This window comes from Rhinopithecus bieti, unplaced genomic scaffold (assembly GCF_001698545.2).
Source record: "Rhinopithecus bieti isolate Rb0 unplaced genomic scaffold, ASM169854v2 scaffold_2888, whole genome shotgun sequence".
Lineage (NCBI taxonomy): Eukaryota > Metazoa > Chordata > Mammalia > Primates > Cercopithecidae > Rhinopithecus > Rhinopithecus bieti.
Genome location: NW_016804209.1, coordinates 2,174,494 through 2,200,152, shown reverse-complemented (window position 1 = coordinate 2,200,152; position 25,659 = coordinate 2,174,494). Strand labels below are relative to the sequence as shown.

Below are 25,659 nucleotides of genomic sequence, written 5' to 3'. Positions count from 1 at the left end.
GACCAAAGTCCTTAGGAGAGGGCAGTGCATTTCTAAAAACAAAATATTCACCCTACTTTTCTGATATTACAGCTTCTTTTAACATGAAATTTGTTTACTATTATATATAGTAATATTGTGACAGGAACATACCCAAGTTTTTGAAAAGGCAGCAAGAGGACCAATGTAGAAGGAATTCTGTACAAAACGGAACATATGGAAGGATTGTGACACTCTCATTCACTGGCTAACCACATTAGGAGTTGCTGAGGCAGGCAGATCACCCGAGGTCAGGAGTTTGAGACCAGCTGGGCCAATATGGCAAAACCCCGTCACCACAAACACACAAAAATAAGCAGGGCACGGTGGCTCACATGTAAAATCCCAGCACCTCTGGAGGCGGAGGTGGGTGGATTATTTGAGGTCAGGAGTTTGAGACCATCCTGGCTAACATGGTGAAATCTGGTCACTACTAAACATACAAACATCAGCTGAGTGTGGTGGCATGTGCCTGTAATCCCAGCTACTGCGGAGGCTGAGGCAGGAGAAGTGCTTTAACGCAGGAGGCAGAGGTTGCAGCGAGCTGAGATCGCTCCATTGCACGCCACCCTGGGCAACAGAGAGAGATTCCATCTCCAAAAAAAAAAAAAGAAAGAAAGAAAAAAGAAAAAACACATCAAACTAATTATCCAGAGAAAATGAACACAGTATTTTGGGTCTCTAATCCTCATTACACATACCATGAATGCCACTTTCTGCTGATTCTGGGGCTGCCTCCAGATGGTGAGAATGATGGCAACACAGAGAACAAGAAACAGCGCGAGGAGAGCGAGGCTCCAGGCCTCCAGCCTGGTGATGGCGTGAACTCCGTAAGTGGTCAAAACACTCAGGCCCAACACGAGAAAAGCTGCAGGGAGGATACGTAGATAACACAGTCAGCACAACGTGCTCCACCCAGATTGTTTGGTGCGATACAGCATATTCTGATAAAACACTGAGTTCTGTACACATTTACTTGGCTAAATACAAAGAGTCTTCGCCTTGCGCTTTCTTCTTTTTCATGGAGAGAGATGTGCAGCTGCATGGATTTAAGAACCACTGCGTATTTACTCATTACTCTCCCCTCCTTAGAAGCCAACTGCCCCTCTTGGTGTTACTGACTTGCATTATCTGCCCGCGTGCCATCTGTGTCCTCATTGGTTACTTTCAGACTAGGATGCTGTCAGGCGTGGATACTTCCCTTTTTTCAAATGGGAAATGGCGTATCTGGTTATTTTAAGCTGCCGCAAACACGGACTGTGATATGGTTTGGCTGTGTCCCCACCCAAATCTCATCTTGAATTATAGCTCCCATAATTTCCACGTGTTGTGGGAGGGACCCGGTGCACGATAATTGAATAGTATGTAGTTTCCTCCATGCTGTTCTCATGGCAGTGAATAAGCCTCACGAGATCTGATGGTTTTATAAGGAGAAACCCCTTTTGCTTGGTTATCATTCTCTTGCCTGCTGCCGTGTAAGACATGCCTTTCACCTTCCACCATGATTGTGAGGCCTCCCCAACCATGTGGAACTGTGAGTCCATTAAGCCTCTTTTTCTTTATAATTTACCCAGTCTCGGGTATGTCTTTATTAGCAGCACGAGAACAGACAAATACAGACTGTTAACGTACACAAACAATATATCATCTGCATCTTTTCTCCCTGTTTCGGAGAATGACATCACCACCCCATCTCTGACCACCAAGTCTACTCTAGGGGCACCTCTTATTTGCTCCGAGAAGCCTGTGCTTCCCTGCTTGCCACCAATCATCCTGTCCTGTAAAGCCCAGTGAGAGTACGGACCGCCTCTCTTGACATCCCGGGTGCCCAGTGGAGTACCTGGCACACAGGCGACATTTTATAAATGTCACTGAAGACATGAATGATTACGTAACTGTGCGTTACATAAAACAAGCATTTCCTATATTATTGGACAATTCCATCAGGTTCCAGTCAGGTTACTGGCACGCGTACGCAGCCTGATGCTTTCACCCAGAGGGCATCCTAACCTCTAATGAATGTGCCGGTTTGTACTTCTGTCACTCTCGTCTTGAAATACTCCTACCTCTTTTGTTCAATTATCAAGATGCAATAAATGTATACAGGTAATATAAAGATGATCTCGACCACTGGTGATGCTTTAGGTGAAAATTTCAAGGTGGTTGCTAATACATTCTAGGGCAATATGAGGCTCTCTGTTCTCTTTCACATCACGCCAGCTCTACCCACACACATCTGGGTCTGTACAATGTGAGCAGAGAAGACGACTTACCCAGGAATCCTACCAGAAAGTTCACGAGAGAAGCTGACTGCTGTGTCGGCAGAAGGGAGGGGCAGAAGAGGGTCCGCACACTGAAGCCCTGTCTCTGCAGCATGGTGACCTGGGACTCACTCTTCGAGGTTACCCTGGGAGACGATCCCAGACCATCTTTCTCAGGAGAAAATTTGGGCTGCTCGTAAGATAAGCCAGGCTGGTACCTATTCCCAAACAGACATCTATGTCTTTATTCTTAAACAGAGATTTGGCCCAAGTGAAACCAGCACCTAAAACCTTAAGTAAGACATCATACAGAGTGATAGTGTGTAGAGTAAATCAATACTTATGACTCCAGTCCCAGAGCATGCTGAGCCAGGCCACAAACCTTTTCGATAAAACATCTGCAGCAAAATACCCAAATTTCCTCCAGGAGTTACTAATCAGAGTCATATATTAGACGGCAAAAGAAAGTGAAACTATAAAGGAAGGCAATCACAATAAAAGGATGATTATTCTGAAATTATTTATGCCCAAAGGAAATGCGGTTCATGAAAACAGCACAGAAACTCTGGGTACATTTCAGCTATAAAATAATGCAGTCACCAGTTTGGTATTCAAAGGCCTCATCACAATCTGTCATTCTGGCCTCATCCTTCCCTACCTTCTAGCTAAACCCAGACAAGCTCATCTGACCATCCTGCCACCTCTACACCCATTGCATGCCATTGTCCTTTATTATTTTATCCTCCTCCTGTATAGCTTATATCAAGACATCAGCCTTGATATGGTTTGGCTGTGTCCCCACCCAAATCTCACCTTGAATTGTAGTTCCCACAATCCCCAGGTGCCATGGGAGGGACCCAGTGGGAGGTAATTTAATCATGGCACTGGTTACCCTCATGCCGTTCTTGTGATAGCAAGTGAGTTCTCATGAGAGCTGATGGTTTTTCTTGTTTTGTTTTGTTATTTTTTTTTGAGACGGAGTTTTGCTCTTGTTGCCCAGGCTGGAGTGCGGTGGTGTGATCTCAGCTCACTGCAACCTCTGCCTCCTAGGTTCAAGTGATTCTCCTGCCTCAGCCTCCTGAGTAGCTAGGACAACAGGTGCCCACCACCACACCCTAAGGGGCTTTCCCCCTTTTTGCTCAGCACTTCGCCTTCCTGCCATCGTGTGAAGGAGGACATGTTTGCTTCCCCTTCCACCATGATTGTTAGTTTCCTGAGGCCTCTCCAGCCCTGCGGAACCATGAGTCAATTAAACTTCTTTCCTTTATAAATTACCCAGTCTTGGGTATGTCTTTATTAGCAGCTTGAGAATGGACTAATACAAGCCTGCTTCTCCTCCTAGTGTCTGCCCCAGGCTTTTCAGTGTGGCCTCTTCTCCTTCTGGGCAGCCTTTACTTATATTTGAAAGTAACATTTTCCCTCCATATGAAGAAATATGCTCACTGAGAAAAAATGCACAGAAGTATACAGGAGAAATTCAAAACCAGCCATAATACCACCAGCCAGTGTTAATCACTGTTAGCACTTTGGTACAATTTCACCCAGGCATATAATGTCTATACAGGCATATATGATTTCTCCATGTAAATTTATTATTTGAATAAGTTCAGACACTACATATACTGTAGTTTTATATCCTCAAATGGATATATTTCTCCATAAAATTAAATACCATTTTATTTGCTGTAGAAGAGTTCAATGAATAAATGCAGCCTCATTTATTTAACCATTCCTCTAGTGATACTCAGGTTAGTTTCATTTTTTCACTATTGTAAATTACCTTTTCCAAAAACATCCTTTACATACATCTGTGTGTGCCTCTGATTAAATCTTTAGCACAAAAATTTTAACAACTGAACTAATGGAACAAAAAGCACAGCATTTTTAAGTGTCTTTAGACATTATGAGAAACTGCCTTTCACGTAGATTAGGCCAACCTATCACTCGTGGTCAACTTGCATTTGATTCTTTGCTGCAGACCAGATATGCTGCTTCTACTTTTCGTTACTATTTTGATAGATGTGACCTCTCACCTTGGTGAGACTGCTGGCTCCCTGGAAGCCAGGAGAGCGAGGGCTCATTTTCTCACTCCCAGAGTCCCCCACGCATGGTACACCCTGTAGAACCACTGGGTGACTCACCTGAGGATGAGAACACAGGCTGCCACCAAAGAGTAGGCCATGAGCGTGCCAATGGACATCATGTCCACAAGCGCCTTCAGGTCAAACAGAAAGGCCATCAAAGCTAGGGGAAGAAGAACAGAACGGCGAAGTAAATGGCCCAGGAGGAAATTCCAGACAGTTACTAATGTTCAAGCCAGGCACAGCTGACTGCCACTGCGTTTTAGTCCCAATGATAAGTCAACCAGAGTGTAGAAAATACATCTCTCACAGTTGATAAGATGTTCTTTAGGTCATATAAACTGCTGACAGGACTTCAAAACCCCTCAGCTCTCTAGTAACTACATGGCACATTCTACTTAGATTACATTAAAAAATATTTGGCCTGAAAAAGAGTGAAAACATTACATGACAGAACACAGTCTTTGATGTTTCAGAAGAAAAATACTGCTAGGAAGCACTGGCTAGCTCCTTTTTAAAAAAAAAAAAAAACATTCAAACAGAAGGAGCTTTCATTATAGATATTATATAACCACTTTAGTTTCCATATACATTGAGTTACATCATATACAACTCAATTTTTTTTTTTTTTTTTTTGAGACAGGGTCTCACTTTGTCACCCAGGCTGGAGTGCAGTGGTACGATGTCGGCTTACTGCAATCTCCACCTCCCTGGTCCAAGTGATTCTCATATCTCAGCCTCCTGACTAGCTGGGACTACAGGCGTGCGCCACCACACCTGGATAATTTTCGTATATTTCGTGGAGGTAGGGTTTCACCATGTTGGTCAGGCTGGTCCCGAACTGGCCTCAAGTGATCTACTGGCCTCAGTCTCCCAAGAAGCTGGGATTACAGGTGTGACAGTGACCCACCTGACTGAAATTTATTTTAGTAATTCTGATAAAATAAAATAAAATAATTTTCAATTAAATTATGTTTCTGAAACAGGCTAAATTCTACTATGATTAAAGCCATGCATTCCAGGTAGACTTACTAGATCTGAGCGATCAATATCTGGTCCCGCATACCAAATCCCAAATATTAAGAGGCAAAACATACTGTACACAGTTAAATAGTTTAACTTCCACTAAGCAACTGTTTTCTCCACTGAAACATCAAGATACTGATGATATTAACTTGAATTTAGCACATAGTTTTCCCTGTTAGAGTAAGTAGATAACAACACACTCTGTTTATATGATGTTTCAGATCCCTCTCCAACATTTAAATGTCTGTGATCTCATTTTACCTTCGGGTCAATGATCCTATGGGATGCGACATCATTTAGGTTTAGGCATATAAAATGGCTGGATGTGACAATTTTTGACCCCAAACTCAGCAACTGTGAGTGGTTTTTCTAACAGGATTATCCCCATCTTAGAGACAGGCTAACTTAGCAAGGCCACGACTACCCGTCAGGGCAGAGTTTCTCTCATTCAACAGCCCCATGTTCCTTCTACAAGATCACATTGTTTCTTTTAACACACTGCATGCCTCACTTTGAAAATTCTTTGCTGGGCACAGAAGTTCACACCTGTAATCCCTGCACTTTGGGACGCTGGGCCAGGCAGATCACTTGAGGTCAGGAGGTTGAGACCAGCCTGGCCAACATGGTGAAACCCCATCTCTACTAAAAAAAAAAATCAGCTGGGTGTGGTGGCACGTGACTGTAATCAGAGCTACTCAGGAGGCTGAGGGAGGAGAACTGCTTGAACCCGGGAGGCGGAGGTTGCAATGAGCCAAGATTGTGCCACTAAACTCCAGCCTGGGTGACAGAGTGAGACTATGTCTCAAAAAAAAAAACAAAAAAAAAAAGGAGGAAAATTCTTCATTGCTCATATACTTATACATCAGATTATTACAATTTAGGTATATTTAAAAATCACAGAGAGCCAAATAAGGTAGCCAAGAGAGAAGAAAATGATAAATTGTCCACACAAGTTATCTAATCCAAGTTAAAAATAAGCAAAGTAAGGTATGGGAGTACAAAATAACAAAATATTTTAAAGCATTTTAAAAGTGGTCTATTATAATTATCTTCTTGTAATTATTAACTTTAATATCTTAACATGCCACCAAATTCAATTCTTCCTGAATAAAGAAGGATAAACTTTTAAAAATTCTGGATCATTACTGGGCAAGTATTTTACTGGAAAGAGAAAATTTTTTATGAGTTAAATAAAATGTATGACTGTCTAAAAATATTTACAAACTATGTTTAACATGTGTTGTTTAAAAATAAAATAGGCTTCACATCGTCTAGGGCAAACCTTCATTTTAGGGGGGGCAGAATCCTAGGCCTGAGAAAATAAGTGGCTTGACCGTCTAACATATGTTTAAGAAAGGGCCAGATTCGCCGGGAGTGGTGGCTCCTACGCCTGTAATCCCAGCACTTTCAGAGGCCGAGGCGGGTGGATCACGAGGTCAGGAGATCGAGACCATCCTGGTGAACACGGTGAAACCCCATCTCTACTAAAAATACAAAAAAATTAGCCAGGCGTGATGGCAGGTGCCTGTAGTCCCAGCTTCTTGGGAGGCTGAGGCAGGAGAATGGCGTGAACCTGGGAGGTGGAGTTTGCAGTGAGTACATTCTGATCCTGAAAAAAAAATCCATTTTACACAGAACGAAGCAGTAGCTTTTTCTAACCTAATTTCCCAACAATTCAGAGCCTCAATGAAATTGTCTCTTTGGTTTGAATTTCTAGTGCCAAAATTGTTCGTTACTTTACGTATAAAGTTTGCTAAAGTCTTTCTTTTGCTTCCTGTAACAGTACCTTTAAGGTCATTGTCTGGATCTAGAATCTCACTGAAATTTTCTGCATGAGATAAGAATCTGGCCAAAGGTATTTTACATGGATATTAAGATGTGCCAAAAGACTAGTAATCTGGATTTTCTGAACATAATTTAAGTACCAAAACTGTTGAAAGGGAAAATAGATTCCTGATGGAGTTGGAGACGATATATACATTTGTAACTGTTAGATGGCTACGATGGCCCTGGGAGCAAGGATGCCCACCATACTGAGGATAGTGATCACAATGCCCAAGCATAAATTATCTTGGACATTTCTTATTAATAAAAGGTAAAGCTTAGCATTTAAAAAATCCTATGGTCCTTTAGCAATATTCAACGTATATCCTAGACCAATCAATCATTATTTTAAAATTAATATTTCAAAAATTAAGCAAGAATTCCTTAATCGAAACTTTATGTATCAATGATATAATTTTGTGTGCTAGTTCATCAGAAAAGCAATTCATGATATTTAGTGGAGAGCCATTATAACCCTTTGTATATTTGTTAGAGCCCCAAATATTAAAATAACAAAATAGTAAAAAAAAATCCCAAAGGGTCAATTAAGAATGAACTTCAGTATACCACCGCCACCACAATTTTCAATGTTAATCCCAATGGCCGTACACTAATTTACCAGTGATTTTGTTTTTTTTTTTAACTTACATGCACAGCATGCAGACTCTCTTTCTAAGTCCATGCATGCAAATTAAATGTTCCAGTCCAATGCTCAAGAAGCCTAAGTCTGTAAAGCTTACCAGAAATGACCCCTGCAGTCAACGTGGCAGCAACTGGTGACTGCCTCTTACTCACTCTGGCAAGAAATCTAAACAGTAAGCCATCCCGGGCCATGGCAAACAGAATTCGGGGTAAAGGGAACATAGAGCCCAGAAGACTAGAACAGAAAAATTCAAAATTCACACATGAGTTATTTTAAGGATTATTCTAGACAGGTATGCACAGGTAAAGACTGGACACACAAAAATGCAGAACCAAAAAATTCAAACTAGGAAACATTCACAAAAAACGTGACTGAACTTCTTGTAAATCAAAACAGAAAACCACCTAGCTTTGCATTTTTAACGCAGAGTCCTTGATGAAAAAGATCCCCCGTTTCTTAAGAAAAGTCAACTCTCTCTCACCTGCCACTGCACCCGATGATAAAGTAGCAATTATTGGTGTCTTCGTTTTGGAATTGATTTGAGCTAGACATTTGAAAAGCAACCCATCCTCCGCCATAGCATAGATTACACGAGGCATTGGGAAAATGGATCCAAGAAGACTGAATAAAAAGCAAACACATGCAGTATGGCAAACATTCATGCAACATTACATCCCCGAACGGAAATAAAATAATTGCATAATATTCAGCATGACAGTTGTAATTATGAAGTCATATTATTTATATTAATAATTACGTCACATTGTTTTTAAATGCACTATGATAGGGCATTTAAAAAATTTGCTAATATTTACCATTGTGCTATTCATTATTCTGTTACAGATAAGTAGTACCCAGCAAAATTACCAGACTAAAAACAACATTGCAAGTAATTTGTATGTACCCACAATTATTACCAAATTAAAACTAAGCAATTAAGACTTAACCAAACCAATATTATTAAGACATTTTTAGCAGCAACAACTTAGAAAATAAAATTATTAATTTGATATGTAATTAAAGAAAAGACTAAGTAATTTTATTTCATAAGCAATAGTTGCAACCTTTATTCAATAATGATGTATTTTTTGCATTTATTGTACCAGTATTTTTTCTCATACACCCTGATATTGGATCAAGTTAGTAATAATCCCCAGCATCATAAGATAATCAAGGTAGAAAAAGGCAAAGAAGATCAATTTACGTAAATGTAGTATGCAGAGGGGACCACAATGAAAAGTTAGCAACTGAAGTTTAGTAAGACAGTTTTTGCTTGAGATGTTCGGAATTACTTTTGTTTACTAGCTGCACCATTTCACACATTACTTAGTTGTGAAAAATAACCATGTAAGAGAAAACAAAAAAAGTATTTTATTTAAAAATCCTTCTTATTTATTTATTTTATTTGCAACAGGGTCTCACTCTGTCACCCAGGCTGGAATGCAGTAGTACGGTCATAGCTAGCTCACTGTGCCCTCAAACTCCTGGGCTCAAGTGATCCTCCCACTTCAGTCTCTCAAGTAACTGCGACTGGGACTAAAGGCACATGCCACCATGCTCAGCCAATTTATTGAAGTTTTTGAGGAGACCGAGCCTTGCTATGTTGCCCAGGTTGGTCCTGAACTCTTTGCCTTAAGTGATCCTCCCGCCTCGATGTCCCAAAGTACTGGGACTACAAGAGTGAACCACTATGCCTGGCCTTTCTTTACCTTTAATAAGGCTCTGTTGAGCTTGGTCATAGATGAATCTTTGCCCATCCCTTCTCAGGCCATGGGGGCATGGTATCTTCAGAGTTCAGACTTTGGAAATTACTTGAAGCTATTCAAAATAAACCTCAAGGCCAGGTGTGGTGGCTCATGCCTGTAACCCCAACACTTTGGGAGGCTGAGGTGGGAGGATCACTTGAGCCCAGGAGTTCAAGACCAGCCTGGGGAACTTAACGAGACCTCGTCTCTATAAAAAATAAAAAATTAACCAGGTATGGTGTTACGTGCCTGTATCCTAGCTACTCAGGAGGCTGAGCTGGGGAGATCACTTGAACCCAGGAGTTTGAACCTCAGTGAACTATGATCATGCTCCGCACTTCAGCCTGCTTAACAGAGCGAGACCCTGTCTCAAATAAATAAATAAACCTCAACACTAGCAGATGGCTGAGAAACCAAGGGTGTCTAATTGCTACTTTATATTGTCTTAATGGTAAGTAATTAAAGAAAAGACTATTTGTAGGAAGTTCAAATTTCAATTTAAAATTTTACATGAAATTTCCTCTATTCTTGAAGGTACTTTCTTATTACATAGAAAATAAAAGGGAGTTTGAAGGGGAAAATAAAGCTAGGTTGGTGAATTACACTAAAAGACTTCTTTTCTAGTTTCAGACTTTTAGAACCTTATTTTCAGTTAAAACATTACTAATCTGGTAAAAAAAAAGATTAATTTTCTCTTTGCAAGACTCTTCTACCGTATGGCATGATAAAAAATGAGAATGAAATATCTTACTCATAATCATATGTTAATTGAAATGAGGGTAGCTCAGGAAACCTGGGAAATGAGTTCTAAAATATTCAAACAAGCAGCTACTGAGAATCTGAAAACTTGAGATTCAATGACCCTTTTCTCTTCACATATTTATATGAATTGCCACCATTTATTTAAGAATGATAATTTCTATTTCTAGACCAACTGCACTCTGATTGGTGCTAAGAAGAAAAGTCTCCATGTTTCACAATAAAAAGCACATTATATTTTTAAAAGACAGAGCATAAGTGTTCACTCACATAGGCTCAGTATTACTCGAACAGAGTGTAGCATATGCAAAGTCTGTACATACATTCTCAGATGTCTGAAGAACTACAAGTATCACCAAAGCCAATGGAGAAACATTTTAGGACAAGAATCCTGAAGTTTCATAATGCCTATATACATGACTATGTGCCACAGATATATTTGTGTGTGTGTGTGTGTATCAATGCCACATATATTTCTACTGAAGCCTGGACCATCACTATCTTCAAAAACTGACTCTGAACTAACAGCAGGGGAGTTTATCCTTTAAGATTTTTATATGGAAATTCTGAGCAAGCTAATCATTAAATACAAAGTTGCACAATATTTTGTTTCTATTAGGATACTTTTTAAATAGACAAAAGCAAATTTTTAGACACTGACTACTTTGTAGAATCCCAAACAGCCCCTGCCCCAAAGGCCACGCAATGTACCTTGTTGACAAGGCGCAGAGAGAACCAGCTGCAACAACATATTTGGCAGGACCCCATCCCACATATTCAAATGCTACAGGAAGGGGGCTTTTTTCATCGAGGAGGTAGTAAGGCATCATAAGTGTTAAAGCTGCAGAGACCCCAAAATAGGCCATAAAGCAAACAAGCAAAGACGTCACAATTCCAATGGGAATAGCTTTCTGGGGATTCCGAACTTCTTCACCTAAGGAAATATAAACAAAAGATGTGGATGCTTCATAAAACATCAACAGGTAAAGAAATTAAATTGTGCAAAATTCTTCCTTTTCTCCAGGGTAATTCTTATCTGCTTTTGTCCCTTTTCTTTTCTTATCTTGGTCTATATTATTTTATTTTATTTTACTTTATTTTATTTTTTTGAGACAGAGTCTTGCTCTGTTGCCCAAGCTGGAGTGCAGTGGTGTGATCTTGGCTCACTGCAACCTCCACTTCCCAGGTTCAAGCAAATCTCTTGCTTCAGCCTCCTGAGTAGCTGGGACCACAGGTGTGTGCCACCACACCTGGCTAATTTTTGTATTTTAGGAGAGATGGTTTGCACCATGTTGGCCAATCTAGTCTCTAATTCCCCGCCTCAAGTAGTTCCTGGCCTCAAGTGATCCACCCTCCTCAACGTCACAAAGTATTGGGATTACAGGCGTGAGCCACCGCGCCCGGCCGATCCATCTGTTTTACATGAAATTTCCTCTATTCTTCAAGGTACTTTCTTATTACATAAAAAACCAATTCCCAGAGGGAGAAGAGGAGAAGTCATGCCAGTCAGTTTCCTATCTCCAGGAAAGAAAAAAACCAACCAACCAATCAAAACCATAACATATCAGCACTGTTAAGTGTTGAGACAGAATAGCAGTCTTAATCCATTTGGAAAATGATTCATCTACAGAGATTAAATGACTGCTGTGCCATTCCGTAGGCCCTTAAGTATGAAAGCTTCAGATGAAGTTATTTCATCTATTTGTATGAAGTTCTAATTTCAGTTTAAAAAACAGCATACTTTGTACACTAATGAGATTGAATACTCAAAACGTGGTCAAATGTATGGCCATACCAAGACACAAAAATAGAGGAGGCATTCAGAGAGTGACTTTGGCATGATGATGATGTTGTATAAGATAACACAGAAAGAACAGGCACAATATTTTTTCTCCCACTAACAGACCATTTAAGAACATGATCATCACGTATGGCCCATGTGACAGCACTTCTGGACAGAAGGTTAGGGACGGTAATAATGACTAACATTTATAAAGTAATCAACAGCTTGCAAAGTATTTTTCATATGCATTATTTTAGGGAATCTTCCTACTATCTGAGGAATAGGAATTGCTCTCCCAAACTTACCAACTGGAAACCAAGGGCAGAGAGTTGCATTCTTTCTTTTTATCATCGGCAGCACGTGTCACAGCTGGGTCTGGAACTAGTGCCCTTCTTATCCCAAATCCGTCTCTCTTTCCTGGACCCTCTGCTGCCACACACGGGTACTCGTGCATGACAAGGAACACCCATTCTTCTACACTGAGCCAAGACACTGCTCTTACCAGTTGTTGCAATGCAGTCAAATCCCACAAAGGCATAAAAGCAAGTTGCAGCACCAGCCAACGTTCCTGTAAAGCCATAAGGCATAAAGCCACCAGCCCCATAGATACTTGTTCCGTTTTCAGAAGGTGGTTCTCTAAGAAAGAGAACAAACACAGTGGAAAATCACTTTGACAGAAAACTCTCCTTCTGGTAACTTGTCTCAGACTATATCCTTGGAAGGTGGTTGTGTTTATCAGCTCTTTGAAGCTGATATACATAAAACTAAAACCTTACTCTTCACCCTGTGCTGCAGAATGTGGTGGTGCCCCTAACAATGGTACCTAACAATGACCCTCCTGTGTCACTGACACCCAATTACAGGCTGACTGACAGCATATGTAGAAGTCCCAGACCAGCTCCAGCTGAACCTACAGCCAGGGAGGATTTTGAGAGCAGAGACTCCACATATGAGCCATGCTCTGGGACAAAGACCAGAAACCTCCTCTTCTCATAGATGCTCATTCTTAGGAGAATCCATTCTTCAACTCATAAAGCATCGAGTAAGGCAGAGTACACATCTCTAACATTCCCTAAGAAGACATTTAAAAACATGAAACAAAACATCCTCATCTTGATTGACACTAATGAAATTGAATATTTTATTATATGTTAAAAACTATATACGTTTATAGGATACTAATTTTTTCCATTATTAGAAAGACTAAATAACATATGTCGAGAAAAACATACAGATGTACCTCATTCCATGCAATAGGTATTTGTGTAATCTTACGTCTGCTTGTGCAACTAAAAACATTCTCCAAAAAACAAGGTCTGAAGATTACTAAAGCATTAAAAGAATACAATAAAACTGAATGGTGGTCCTGAAGGAAGAACTAAAGGATGCAGGAGTCAAAAATACTCGTCGTTATTTAGCAGTGGCAAACTGCTGGGGGGAAAAGATCAAGTTTTCCCAATGGTTAGGATCTTCCCTTGCTCTTCCCCTAAACCCGGAGCAGAGCTTGAGGCTGGGAACCAGCAGGTGCATGGGTTCACACAGTTGCTACACAGGGAGCACACCTATACCTTTAAGTTTGAAGGGAGTTTGGGAAGAGGGGTCTTGGAATGGAACAGCCTCTCAGAAGGGTCTCAGAAGCAAGAAATTTGAGAACCATTGCTCTAGAAGAAACTCACATATGCCCTCTGGTATGGTTTGGCTATGTCCCCATCCAATCTCATCTTGGATTGTGGGTCCCACAGTTCCCATGTGTTGTGGGAGGTGGCTGAATCATGGGGGCGGGTCTTTGCTGTTCTCATGATGGTAAGTGGGTCTCACAAGATCTGATGGTTTTATAAGGGAAAGTTTCCCCACACAAGTTCTCTCCTCTTGTCTGCTGCCAGTTAAGACATGCCTTTCACCTTCTGCCACGAATGTGAGGCCTCCCTAGCCATGTGGAATTGTGAGTCCATTAAACCTCTTTTTCCTTATAAATTACCCAGTCTTAGGTATGTCTTTATTAGCAGAGTAAAAATGACCTAATATATACACTTAAAATATTTTCTTAAACAAGAAGGAGAAAAAAAAAAATTCTCAAACATTTTACCTGGCACTTGCTGATATATTTTTGAGAAACTCTTCACTAATCTTCCAGTTTGCCACATTTCCTTTCACAAATCCAGCAACCATCACAAACAGAAGGACCAGAATATTAACAGCTGTGAAGACTTTATTTACCCAAGCAGACTCTTTTACTCCAAAAGACAAAAGACCTATGGAAGAAGAAAGGGCATTTCCATGTTTATTTATCTTCAGGAAAGGCGATGGCATTTTGAGGCAAATACAGGGCTTTAGGATATTCTTTCACCAGGATTCATATCTTTAATTTCCATCTATCCACTTCTACTGCTAGTTCTTATTCATTAGTTAATTACCTAATCCTGAAAGGTCTTCTGAATGCAACCAACTCAATTCTGGAGGCGGGTCGTGCTCATAAAAGACACCACACTTTCTAAGAAACATAACTCTAGTAACTTTGGCCATCTTTGCCAATGATAGGTAAAGTAACATCTAATTTCAAGGTAAATGGTTGCAAACTATTTTTTCTTTTTTTGAGACAGAGTCTCGCTCTGTTTCCCTGGCTGAAGTGCAGTGGCATTATCTCGGCTCACTGCAACCTCTGCCACATGTGCTCAAACAAGTCTCTCACCTCAGCCACCTGAGTAGCTGGGAATACAGGTGTGTGCCACCATATCCGGCTAATTTTTGTATTTTTTGTAGGGTTGCAGCTTTGCCATGTTGGCCAGGCTAGTCTCGAACTCCAGACCTCAAGTGATCCGCCTGTCTCAGCCTCCCAAAATGCTGGGATTGTAGGCACTGAAGCCACAACAACCGGCCCAGTTGTGAACTTTTAAAAAGTAAACACTAAAACATTTATCTGCCATGCACACAAAATACATAAACAAAGATAATTCTCCAATTGTGCCAAAAAAGTACTTTGTTAAACCTATTCTCATTTTAATAGCTTTATATTCTGATTGTAAAAGTGATCAATTTCCTATTCAAGTACTTTGAAGACACAGAAAAAAAACAAAGATCAACCATGCTTTTCCCTCCCAAGTTTTGTACATACACACAAACACACACATACACACACACACTCTTTTGTGCCAGTAAATATATAATCTCATTTTTAACAGCTGCATAATCTTAGACTATATTGAGGTACTGCACTTTTAATTCATCCCTTATTTATAGACAATTAGATCACTCTTTGTTTGTTACAATTATAAATAGCACTGACATAATAATTCTTTTATAATTATCTTTCTACACTTTCCATTTACTTCTTTTTTTTTTTTTTTTTTGAGACGGAGTCTTGCTCTGTTGCCCAGGCTGGAGTGCAGCGGCCGGATCTCAGCTCACTGCAAGCTCCGCCTCCCGGGTTCACACCATTCTCCTGCCTCAGTCTCCCGAGTAGCTGGGACTACAGGCGCCCGCCACCACGCCCGGCCAGTTTTTTGTATTTTTTAGTAGAGACGGGGTTTCACCGTGTTAGCCAGGATGGTCTCGATCTCCTGACCTCATGATCCGCCCGTTTCAGCCTCCCAAAGTGCTGGGATTACAGGCTTGAGCCACTGCGCCCGGCCTCCATTTACTTCTTTACAATAATTTTCTGTAAGGTAATACTGCATCAAAGGTCTGTACTGTTGGTTCCTATTATCAAAATATTCTCTGGAAAGTTTGGCTCAATTTAAAGTGTCTATTTTTTCTATTAGGGTATTCTATTCATATTGATCGATATGGTTTGGCTGTGTTCCCACCCAAATCTCATCTTGAATTGGAACTCCCATAATCCCCATGTGTCAAGGGAGGGACCCAGTGGGACGTAACTGAATCATGGGGGCAGGTTCCCTGGGCTGTTCTCATGATAGTGAATACACCTCACGAGATCTGATGGTTTTAGAAAGGGCAGTTCCCCTGCACATGCTCTTTTGCCTGACACCATGTAAGACGTTCTTCCGCTACTCTGTCACCTTCCACCATGATTGTGAGGCCTCCCCAACCATGTGGAACTGTGAGTCCATTAAACCTCTTTTTCGTCATAAATTACCAAGTCTTGGGTATTTCTTCATAGCAGTATGAAAATGGACTAATACATTGATTTATAAAATTTATTTATATATTAATGCCATACGCTCTCTGCCTGTCATGTACAACACATATTTTTCCCAGTTTGTTTCTGCCTTTAATCTTACTGTTGATTATATGCATGTAGAAAAGTTATTAGAATAAAAAATAAATTTTCCCTTTTTAGTTTCTACCTTGAAAAAAAATCTCTTAAACATTAACCCAAACCATCTACTTTATTTCCTTCCAGCATTTTTCTAATTATATTTATCATACGTATATCTTTAACCCATCTGGTATAAGATTTGAATTATGGACCTAAGAAAGTTTATCTTTTACTATTGAGCAAATGATCGCTGTGAAAAGACGATGTCACAGATTTACTTGTTTCTTCCCCATATGTATACCACCTAGAAACAAATAAGCAAATTTTTCTAAGCAGAGATGAAAGAACTTGAATTTTGTTCTTCTACCTGTATAATTCCTAGAATCATATATTAACCATATAAAGGAAAGCTGTATGGCCAGTACAGTTCCCAACTCTGTAATTGTAAGCTAGGTTAGGAATCGCTACTATATACCTCGGAGAATAACAAAGCCACCTTTATATTTCACGTAAGTTTCCCAACAGCGCATGTGCACTGTCTACTCTGAGGTCTCATCTCGCACTGGCAGATTAGACCTCAATGAATATCTCATCTAAACGGAGCATACACTTCCTGTGTATCTTTAGTAAAACAACTGCTTCATGTCACAAGATATTTGGTGTTACAATATGAATAGGGATTTCCAATAGGGGGTTTTGATCTTCAAAGATTCTAAGGACAGAGTTTAAAACATAAGCTTCACCTATAATTAAAGGAAAGATAAGATGGTGAATGAACACGGGACAAATGAGCCAAGGCCTGAGTCTTGCCATGGAATTAAACTATGTGCTGACTGTGTCATAGCTACATGCTTTTCATCATTTAGAGATTAAAGTGGAATATTTTAAGTTCATTAAAATGATCAAATATGATGTAAATAAAATATGATGTAAATAAAATAAAATATGATGTAAATAAATAAAATACAATGTAAATACTTTAACACTAGACTGGTTTCTATTTCTAAGCTAGACTGCTTAGAAACCAAAACAAAAATCAATCTTTGTTGAAAAACAATTGATGCAATTTCTCTTGACATTAGAATCAAAATGCAAAACATTTTAGACCTATATACGTTGTTCATGTTCTTATCCCTATCCCTATATAAAACATTTAATTAATGACTCACTTTTTAAAGGGTAAAGCTGTTTTCAAAATTATATAATTTTCTAGTAAACGTTTCAAAAGAGAAACATATTTCTGTCTCACTCTTCTAACAAGGGAGAAAACAGAGATAAGGTTGGACAAGAAAGTATGAGGCAGATTGCTCAGGGTAAAGCAAGTAAGAAGGAGGAACAGACATGGTTTTTACTCTTAGTGTAATCCTTGATAGGTATAAGCAGGATTGCAGGTAAGAATGAGACTCAAAATAGAAAATGTGGCCAGGCGTGGTGGCTCACGCCTGTAATCCCAGCACTTTGGGGAGGCTGAGGCGAGGGGATTGCTTGAGATCAGGAGTTTGAGACCACCCTGGTCAACATGGTGAAACCCTGTCTCTACCAAAAATACAAAAATTAGCCAGGCGTGGTGGCGGGCGCCTGTAGTCCCAGCTACTCGGCAGGCTGAGGCAGAAGAATCGCTTGAACCCGGGAGACAGAGGTTGTAGTACCACTGCGCTCTAGCCTGAGTGACACAGACTCCATCTCAAAAAAAAAAAAAAAAAGAAAAAAAGAAAAAAAGAAAATGTTCAAACACTTAAAACAAATATAAGGAGACAGAGCAGGGATTAGCTATGCCTATGAAATAGAATTGACCACCATGTGAGTGCTTACTAGGAACCAAATGAGAAGGCTGTAGGAGGCAGACACTGATGCCTCATTTTATGTATGAGCAAACTGAGTGAGGGAAAGATTATATAAATTGTTCTATGTTCTAAAGGGAGTGAGTGGCACAGCAGGATTGAAATCTGGTTATTCGAATTCCTGTGCCTCTTAAAACCACTATGCTACCATACTGACAAAAACTGAAAAATCCTAGTACTAAGTATGTTTGTCTACATAATGTCAACATTACAAAATGACAGGTGATTTGAACTTGCTTCCTTTACAACCAAAGGCCTACGTTATATAGATGAAAGCATGTCAGAAAAACAGAATTTGTTCCAGAAATTGCAAATATCCCTAGTTGTATCTAGTAAGATGAAACAATGCCAAGAAAGTAGACATTCTTCCTTACTGAAACCACTGCTATTCCTGCAAACCTGCAATTAATTATTAAAAAATCAATGTCCTCATCCTGTTATTTAGGGTGTGCTAAGTGCCATTTACTCAGAAGCGCTATTTTTACCACTGCACACAATTTAGACTTAGATTAAAATGTGATTCCAGCTAGTGATAAACCCCACACATGTCTAACAGTAACATAAATGTATAAATATACTGACCTTGTCTTGGGAACTCAGGCCCCAAATTCAGAAGTAACCTATTTTCCTGAGACAAATAGTGTGGCTCATCCTGGGGAGAGACATAGCTGGTTTTCTTACCTGCTAGAAGTAATATAAGGCACACAGCAAAAAAATCAGGATATTCTGCAAGACCGGTGTAATTCATTCTGAAGTATGTCCTCAAAAACTGACCAATCTGTTTGCTAAGAAGTTCATCAAAGGTGCCACTCCAAGCTCTTGCAACACTTGACGTACCTTCCCAAAACAAAACAGAGGATACGAAGTCACTGGGGGCAAATTAACATGGCATGGTTTGCTACTCTATTACAGGATAAACATGAGTTCACAAAAGATTGAAAATTTTAATCACATATACAGTATCTGGATATTTATAATCATACAACAGTCATCAAATGTTCAAATCTGTAACTGTGGACTGTGGTAACTTTATTTGCAATAAAGAATTGTAACTTAAAAAGTCTGCAAGTCCACTAAGAGGCATAGTCAAAGATGAAGCAAAAATCACAGAATTGTTTGGCCAGGTGCCGTGGTTCACACCTGCAATCCCAGCACTTTGGGAGACCAAGGTGAGTGGATCACCTGAGGTCAGGAGTTCAAGACCAGCTTGGGCAACATGGTGAAACCCCGTCTTTACTAAAAATGCAAAAAATTAGCCAGGCATGGTGGCAGGTGCCTATAATCCCAGCTACTCAGGAGAAGTGCTTGAACCCAGGAGGTGGAGGTTGCAGTGCGCCGAGTTCACGCCACCACACTTCAGCCTGGGTGACAGAGTGAGACTGTCTTTAAAAAAAACCCCAGGAAATTCTGTAATTAGGAGGAGACATTTTAGAGATGACAAAAATGAGACACACAGACATCAAGTGATGTACCCGTACCCAACACCTACAACTGAACCTAAGGGCTGTGACACAGGGCTGCGATTTCTTCCATTCCACGCGTTAGACTTCTTTTTGAAACATACCTATCACATAAGATAAAATGAGATTCCAACCAGTGATGAAGGCCCACAGCTCTCCGACAGTCACATAGGTGTACAAATACGCAGACCCTGTCTTGGGGACACGGGCCCCAAATTCAGCATAGCAGAGGCCAGCCATCACCGAAGCCAGGGCAGCAATGAGGAAGGATACCACGATGCTGGGACCCGAGTCTGCCTTGGCCACCTCCCCAGCGAGGACGTAAACCCCAGCACCAAGGGTGCTTCCAACGCCCAGGGCAATGAGGTCCATGGTGGATAAGCAGCGGCATAATTTGGTGTCTTCTAGATTGTCCAGAGTCACGATTTTTCTCCGGATCAGACATCGGGCAAAGGTCAGCGCGGCTTTGCAGGGAATCATTCTGACGTCTGATGAAGGCAACCTGAGCAGAAGGGAGGAGGTTAGAAGCTGATCTGGAATCATCATCCCTCCCTTTGGTGACCCAGCTTCCAGGCACAATTAGAGCAAGGCTGTGTGTGCGTTTCACTTGTTAGAAGAGATGCAGTGACCCAGAGCAATCAGAAGGAAGGTTTAATAACCAGAGCCTCGAATTTCCTGTAGTTCAATTTCCTGTAGATACATGTCCCTTTATGAGAGACTGCAATAAATGGCTTAGGTGGCAAGCAAAGGAATATAGCAGCCTTGGGTGATTAAAAAGATTCGCCATTCTTGTTTGCATATTGTAATTTCGTGTTTTTGTTTTTGTTTGGAGACAGGATCTCACTCTGTTGCCCAGGCTGGACGGCAGTGGCACAATCTTGGCTCACTGCAGCCTCAACCTCCTGGGCTCAAACAGTCCTCCCACCTCAGCCTCTGGAGTAGCTCAGCCTCGGGATTATGGGTGTGAACCACCAAGTCCAACCTAAAAATTTTCAAAGGATATGTTGATAGAAATATATTTCAAGAGATGGCTAATTTTGCTCTCACTACAAGGAAGGGAGTGAATTGCCTCATCTTTTAGGTTCTGTCCCTCTGTACTTCAACTATCCATTTAACTCAGGTTCTTTTTTTTTTTTTTTGACAGGGTCTCACTCTGTCAGCCAGGCTGGAGTGCAGTAGCAAGATCACAGCTCACTGAAGGCTCAACTTCCTGGGCTCAATCAATCCTCCCGCCTTAGTCTACTCAGTAGCTGGGTCCACAGGCATGTGCCACCATGCTCAGGTAACTTTTTTATTTTCGGTAGAGATGGGGTCTCACTATGTTGCTCACGCTGGTCTTGAATTTATGGGCTCATGCAGTCCTACCTCCTTGGCCTCCCAAAGTGCTAGGATTATAGGCATGAACTACCATACCTGGCCCAGATTTTTCAGGCCTTACTAAACACCAGGAATTGTGCTGAGAATATGTGTAGAATGATGTCTTATATAGATGGGGTCTCTAGCCTTACAGGACTTAGCTATCGTCTAAAAGCACGTAAAAACGTAATCATTTCATATTCTCTGGATTTATCAAGCATGTGTGAGCTTCTCTGTTTTCATTTTAAACAATGAATGTGAAGCAGATGTGAACGTTTTAGAATTTTTTAAAATCACCTCTCAAAGTTTGCTGAAATCTAAAACTGTCATTCAACCATGCTTTAAGTATGAATTTGTACTAAAATACACAAGCTTATTATAGTTCAGATTTCTAAATAAATAAGTCCAAAGTCCATGCCAAATATTATTCTACGTTCTTTTAAAATGGAATGAATAAAGTAGACAAAAAGTCACACTCCCCACCTCCTGCAAGCCTAAACAATCTAACACTGAAAAAACATCAGGTTACAAAACAAGGTAAGAATATTAGTTAAGAAAAAATACATAGGCATATATTACACTAAAAAGGCTTAAAGCAAAACATATCAAAATATTAACAGTAATTATATTTAGAAGATGGGTTCATCTCTGTATTTCATATATTATATTGCTAATACCTATTTCTAATTTGTCTCCAATGAATATGTACAACTTATATGCAAAAGAAATACTAAAAATGAAAGAGCTGTACATGCGATTGTCTACCAAAACATATAACTTAGCAGATTACTAAATAACTGAGGAACATTATCCACATCAATATAAATATAAATACAAGCTTCTAATAGTGAAAGCAGGTAAGTCAAAGAATATGAAGAAAAGCCTAAGGAGAAATAAAAAAAAGAAGTGACACATTCCTCGACGATAAAAATAAACTTTTACACACCTTCAGGATCTTCTGTGCCACTCGACAGAGTGCCAAAGCGGGACACTTCACAAACGCTTGTGGGAAAATCTGCAAATATGTTGACATCTCCAGTTTTACCAATAGGCAGGTTTTAAAAGTCAAAACCTATCAATGCTTCCACAAATCAAATGCATATCAATTTCTACCACTGGCTAACCCTTAAATAGCCCGTTCTCATATAGCTAGAAGGTAAGTGTTCTGCTTAAAAAGAACTCAGAAGTAAAAGTGGAAGTTACATAAAGGCCAACCGAGGGGGTCAGGAGGGATGGGAAAGGTAGTTACTAAATGCTGAGCTTCTGTAATATTTAAGCATTTTTATACAGAGATGCACAAAGAGCAAGGATTAGGGACCACGGCCAACTGAAAAGTGCTCAGAAACAAAGACACACTGAAGTTCATTGATGATTGAAGATCACGTGAAAATGGGACACGTCATATACAACTTTGGGAACACAACTGATAAACAAAGTGCAGCATCTCCATTTGTCACTTAACCAGATAAAACATGCCTATGGCGGAGGACTTAATTAACCTTGACTTTGATAAGTAAAAGACATAAATTCTACAACTATTGCATATTTATTTATTTATTTTTTTTTTTTTTTTTGAGGCAGAGTCTCACTCTGTCGCCCGGACTGGAGTGCAGTGGCCGGATCTCAGCTCACTGCAAGCTCCGCCTCCCGGGTTTACGCCATTCTCCTGCCTCAGCCTCCCGAGTAGCTGGGACTACAGGCGCTCGCCACTTCGCCCGGCTAGTTTTGTATTTTAGTAGAGACGGGGTTTCACCGTGTTAGCCAGGATGGTCTCGATCTCCTGACCTCGTGATCCGCCCGTCTCGGCCTCCCAAAGTGCTGGGACTACAGGCTTGAGCCACCGCGCCCGGCCAACTATTGCATATTTAAAGAGAAAGGATCTGCAAGGAAGCAAGGAAAACCAAGGAAAGATTCGGGGAGGATTGTGGGTAAACTTTTTTCAAATCCTTTTTCCCTGGTACTACATGATTATGATGTATTGATTTGTGAAAATTTCCTAAAGAAAAAAACAGCATAAAAAGAAAAGAATAAGCAAGTCGGACCTCCTTTGAAACAAACCTCCTTTTGAAAACATTAAAACAGTAAAAGCTTTTATTATTAAGTTACCCAAAATGAATAAATGAGTGATGGTCATCTCTTCAATACGAAATTGAATTTAATTCACTCCAGATTACACAGGAAGCAGGACTGCTTATAGAAACGCACAGCTTTAATCAGATAAGATATGATTTCCACTGATTCTTTCCTAGTATTTTTTTTCTTTTTTTGGGGGGAGGTCTGTGTAGGAAAATACTTCTTTCCCATTAAAGATGAAAAGTATTTTACGTGTAGTCAGGTTTTCTGTGTTGCTCTGGAGAAAAAAGACAAAGATCCCATTTGTCAAGCATTCATTTGCTTTTGAGTAATTAGAAAAGCATACGTCAGAAACTTCTCAGAACTGGCAGGTTACTCAATGTCCTCTGCAAACAATCTCAACCACGCACAGCCTGGTAAAACACGGATTGCAAAAGCCACAACATAGAACTAATTTTGTAGGACTATAATGGGATGGGAGAAAAGTAAGGAACAAACATATTGGGTCAATTTAATGAGTCATTATTAAACAAACATTTATTGAGTCCTAGCAGGTGTATCTTGCAGTGCTTAGTAGACGAAGAAAGTGAATCTCGTACTTTTGTAAAATATGCTTTTGTCGAGACACACTGATATATGAAAGTAGTGTGGCAACAAGAGAATGAGAAAACATTTGTGTCTAATATTAGTGATATAATGTGGTATGTACATATTTTGAAGTTTTATAACTTATTCAACATTTAAAAAAAGATAAGCTCCCTATGTGAAATGGTTATGACCATCTTACTCTCATTTTATAGAGGACTTTCACTGCCCAAGAAAAAACATCCCTCCCACTTCTACAACAAATACAAATGCAGGGATAAAATGCAGGGATTTTGGAGGTGATTCCTTTACTCTGCAGGGCACAGACTTTCTTTTCCAGGAGCAGATGATCTGCACCGTTGGAACCACTGTCAGTTATTGCTACAGTGACCAAGGACTCATATTTAATAAGCAACCTACATGCATGTAGTATAAGAAAACGATGCAGATTTTGGGAAGAGGCCCGTACAAAACTCACACCCACATCCTTGGCCTCAGAATATAAGGCTCTAATCAATATCCCTATGAGGTCACAGGTGATTCTGGCAATACCAGAAATCGGTATCTTTCTTCAATAAGCAATTATTTTATTAATTGCTGAGACAGCGGCGTCTCTTGAGGAAGACAAATATGTGCACATGAGCTTAGATCTGAAAACAGAATGAGCGAAGGGAGGGCTGGAAGGAACTAGCAATATGCTGTGCTGCAGAAAAGTCTCTGAATGATTTTCATGAGCCTAATTATACATGTGGATCGTTCTTAGCCCCCCACCCCATTCTGCCCCAAACTTAAGTATGACCATTTCTAGGCACCTTATTCCTTGATAAAGCCCTATTAATTCTTGCCATAAAAGCTAAATTCCTTCCTCAGCAACTTGAAATTACCTCCTTCTAAAACTTCTTCAGCCCAGGCCATCAACTTGACAGTACAGATTTTAGGTCCAGTAAATCCCTAACCCTGATGACATTAACAGAGCAAACTTCCTTTCAACGACCCCAGAAATCTTTCCAAATCTGTCAATCATAGTCACAAGTTGATCCTGGATTTTCACTGTAGTTCAAAACTTTGATGCTGCATTGAGTCACTTAGAAATGAATCTTTCCCTGCCTCCCCTAGGTAAAGGTTGACATTTCAAACTTAATCTTCTATATCAGTATCCCAGGCCCTGACAATAAATCTTACAGGAGAAACCAGCTGTCGCAAGCCAGTGGGGTAGGTGTTCCAATAAACCCTCAGCAAATTAGTTTGTCCAAATTATAACCAATTTTTTCTTTCTTCATTCCACTTGCTAGTTTCGTGGTGAGACATCTGCTCTTTCTGTTTTGGGACTGATGAGAAAAAAAGTAATTACATCACATAGATGAGTAGGGATCTTTACCGCATTGTTTTGCCCTAGATCTTTTTTATTTTGCAATCTGCAAACCCAACGTTTCTATAACGTTAAAGTTCCAAGATAAATTTTCAAATTATAATGTGGGTTAAATAATGCAGTAAAGGGGAAAAGATATAGCCATAATACCATGGATTTATTGACTTTTATTCTTTTTGCTAAGTTTTGAGAGATTAATTTCTTTAAAAATTCATCAAAAGTATAACGTAGGATAAAAGACTATCACAAGTGGTAACTGTTCAGCCTTGATTAGCAAAAACAGAAACCACAAACCTTTGCATTTAACACTTAAGCCTGAATTTTTCTGGAAAAACAAAGAACACTCTTCCATATTCACTTCACTTTTATTGGGTCTAAAACTTATCTTTTTTCCAAAGCAAGATTTCTGAACAATTTCTTCCTCCAGAGTTTTCTCCAGAGAAGTGCATGCAAGTATAGACATAGGTAAAAACAAAAAACACAACTGAAGCCACTACAAAGTTACAACCACTGTAGTAATAACATTGATATTTTCTCCCCTTTTATACCAAATCAGTACTGCCAGGAAGTTAGACTAAAAACATATTACTTCAAATTTTCTGATATAGAATCCAGATAC

General features: G+C 39.9%; 1 protein-coding gene across 4 annotated transcripts in view; it reads right to left on the bottom strand.

The window, feature by feature from the left end:
* SLC7A2 (solute carrier family 7 member 2) overlaps nucleotides 1-25,659 on the bottom strand; it is a 70,017-nt gene that overhangs the window by 5,843 nt on the left and 38,515 nt on the right. For 2 of the 4 annotated variants that reach the window (XM_017867211.1, XM_017867214.1), the window contains exons 2-10: nucleotides 19,762-20,159; nucleotides 18,879-19,034; nucleotides 14,227-14,392; nucleotides 12,643-12,776; nucleotides 11,069-11,291; nucleotides 8,335-8,474; nucleotides 4,421-4,523; nucleotides 2,292-2,497; nucleotides 720-886 (exon numbers count right to left, since the gene is read on the bottom strand). In XM_017867211.1, the coding sequence (XP_017722700.1) occupies nucleotides 720-886; nucleotides 2,292-2,497; nucleotides 4,421-4,523; nucleotides 8,335-8,474; nucleotides 11,069-11,291; nucleotides 12,643-12,776; nucleotides 14,227-14,392; nucleotides 18,879-19,034; nucleotides 19,762-20,137 (1,671 nt within the window). In that variant the 5' untranslated portion in view covers nucleotides 20,138-20,159. Of the gene's footprint in view, nucleotides 1-719; nucleotides 887-2,291; nucleotides 2,498-4,420; nucleotides 4,524-7,950; nucleotides 8,088-8,334; nucleotides 8,475-11,068; nucleotides 11,292-12,642; nucleotides 12,777-14,226; nucleotides 14,393-18,878; nucleotides 19,035-19,761; nucleotides 20,160-21,959; nucleotides 22,001-25,659 lie in introns of those variants that run through there. The other 2 variants (XM_017867213.1, XM_017867212.1) reach the window with 2 other exon arrangements.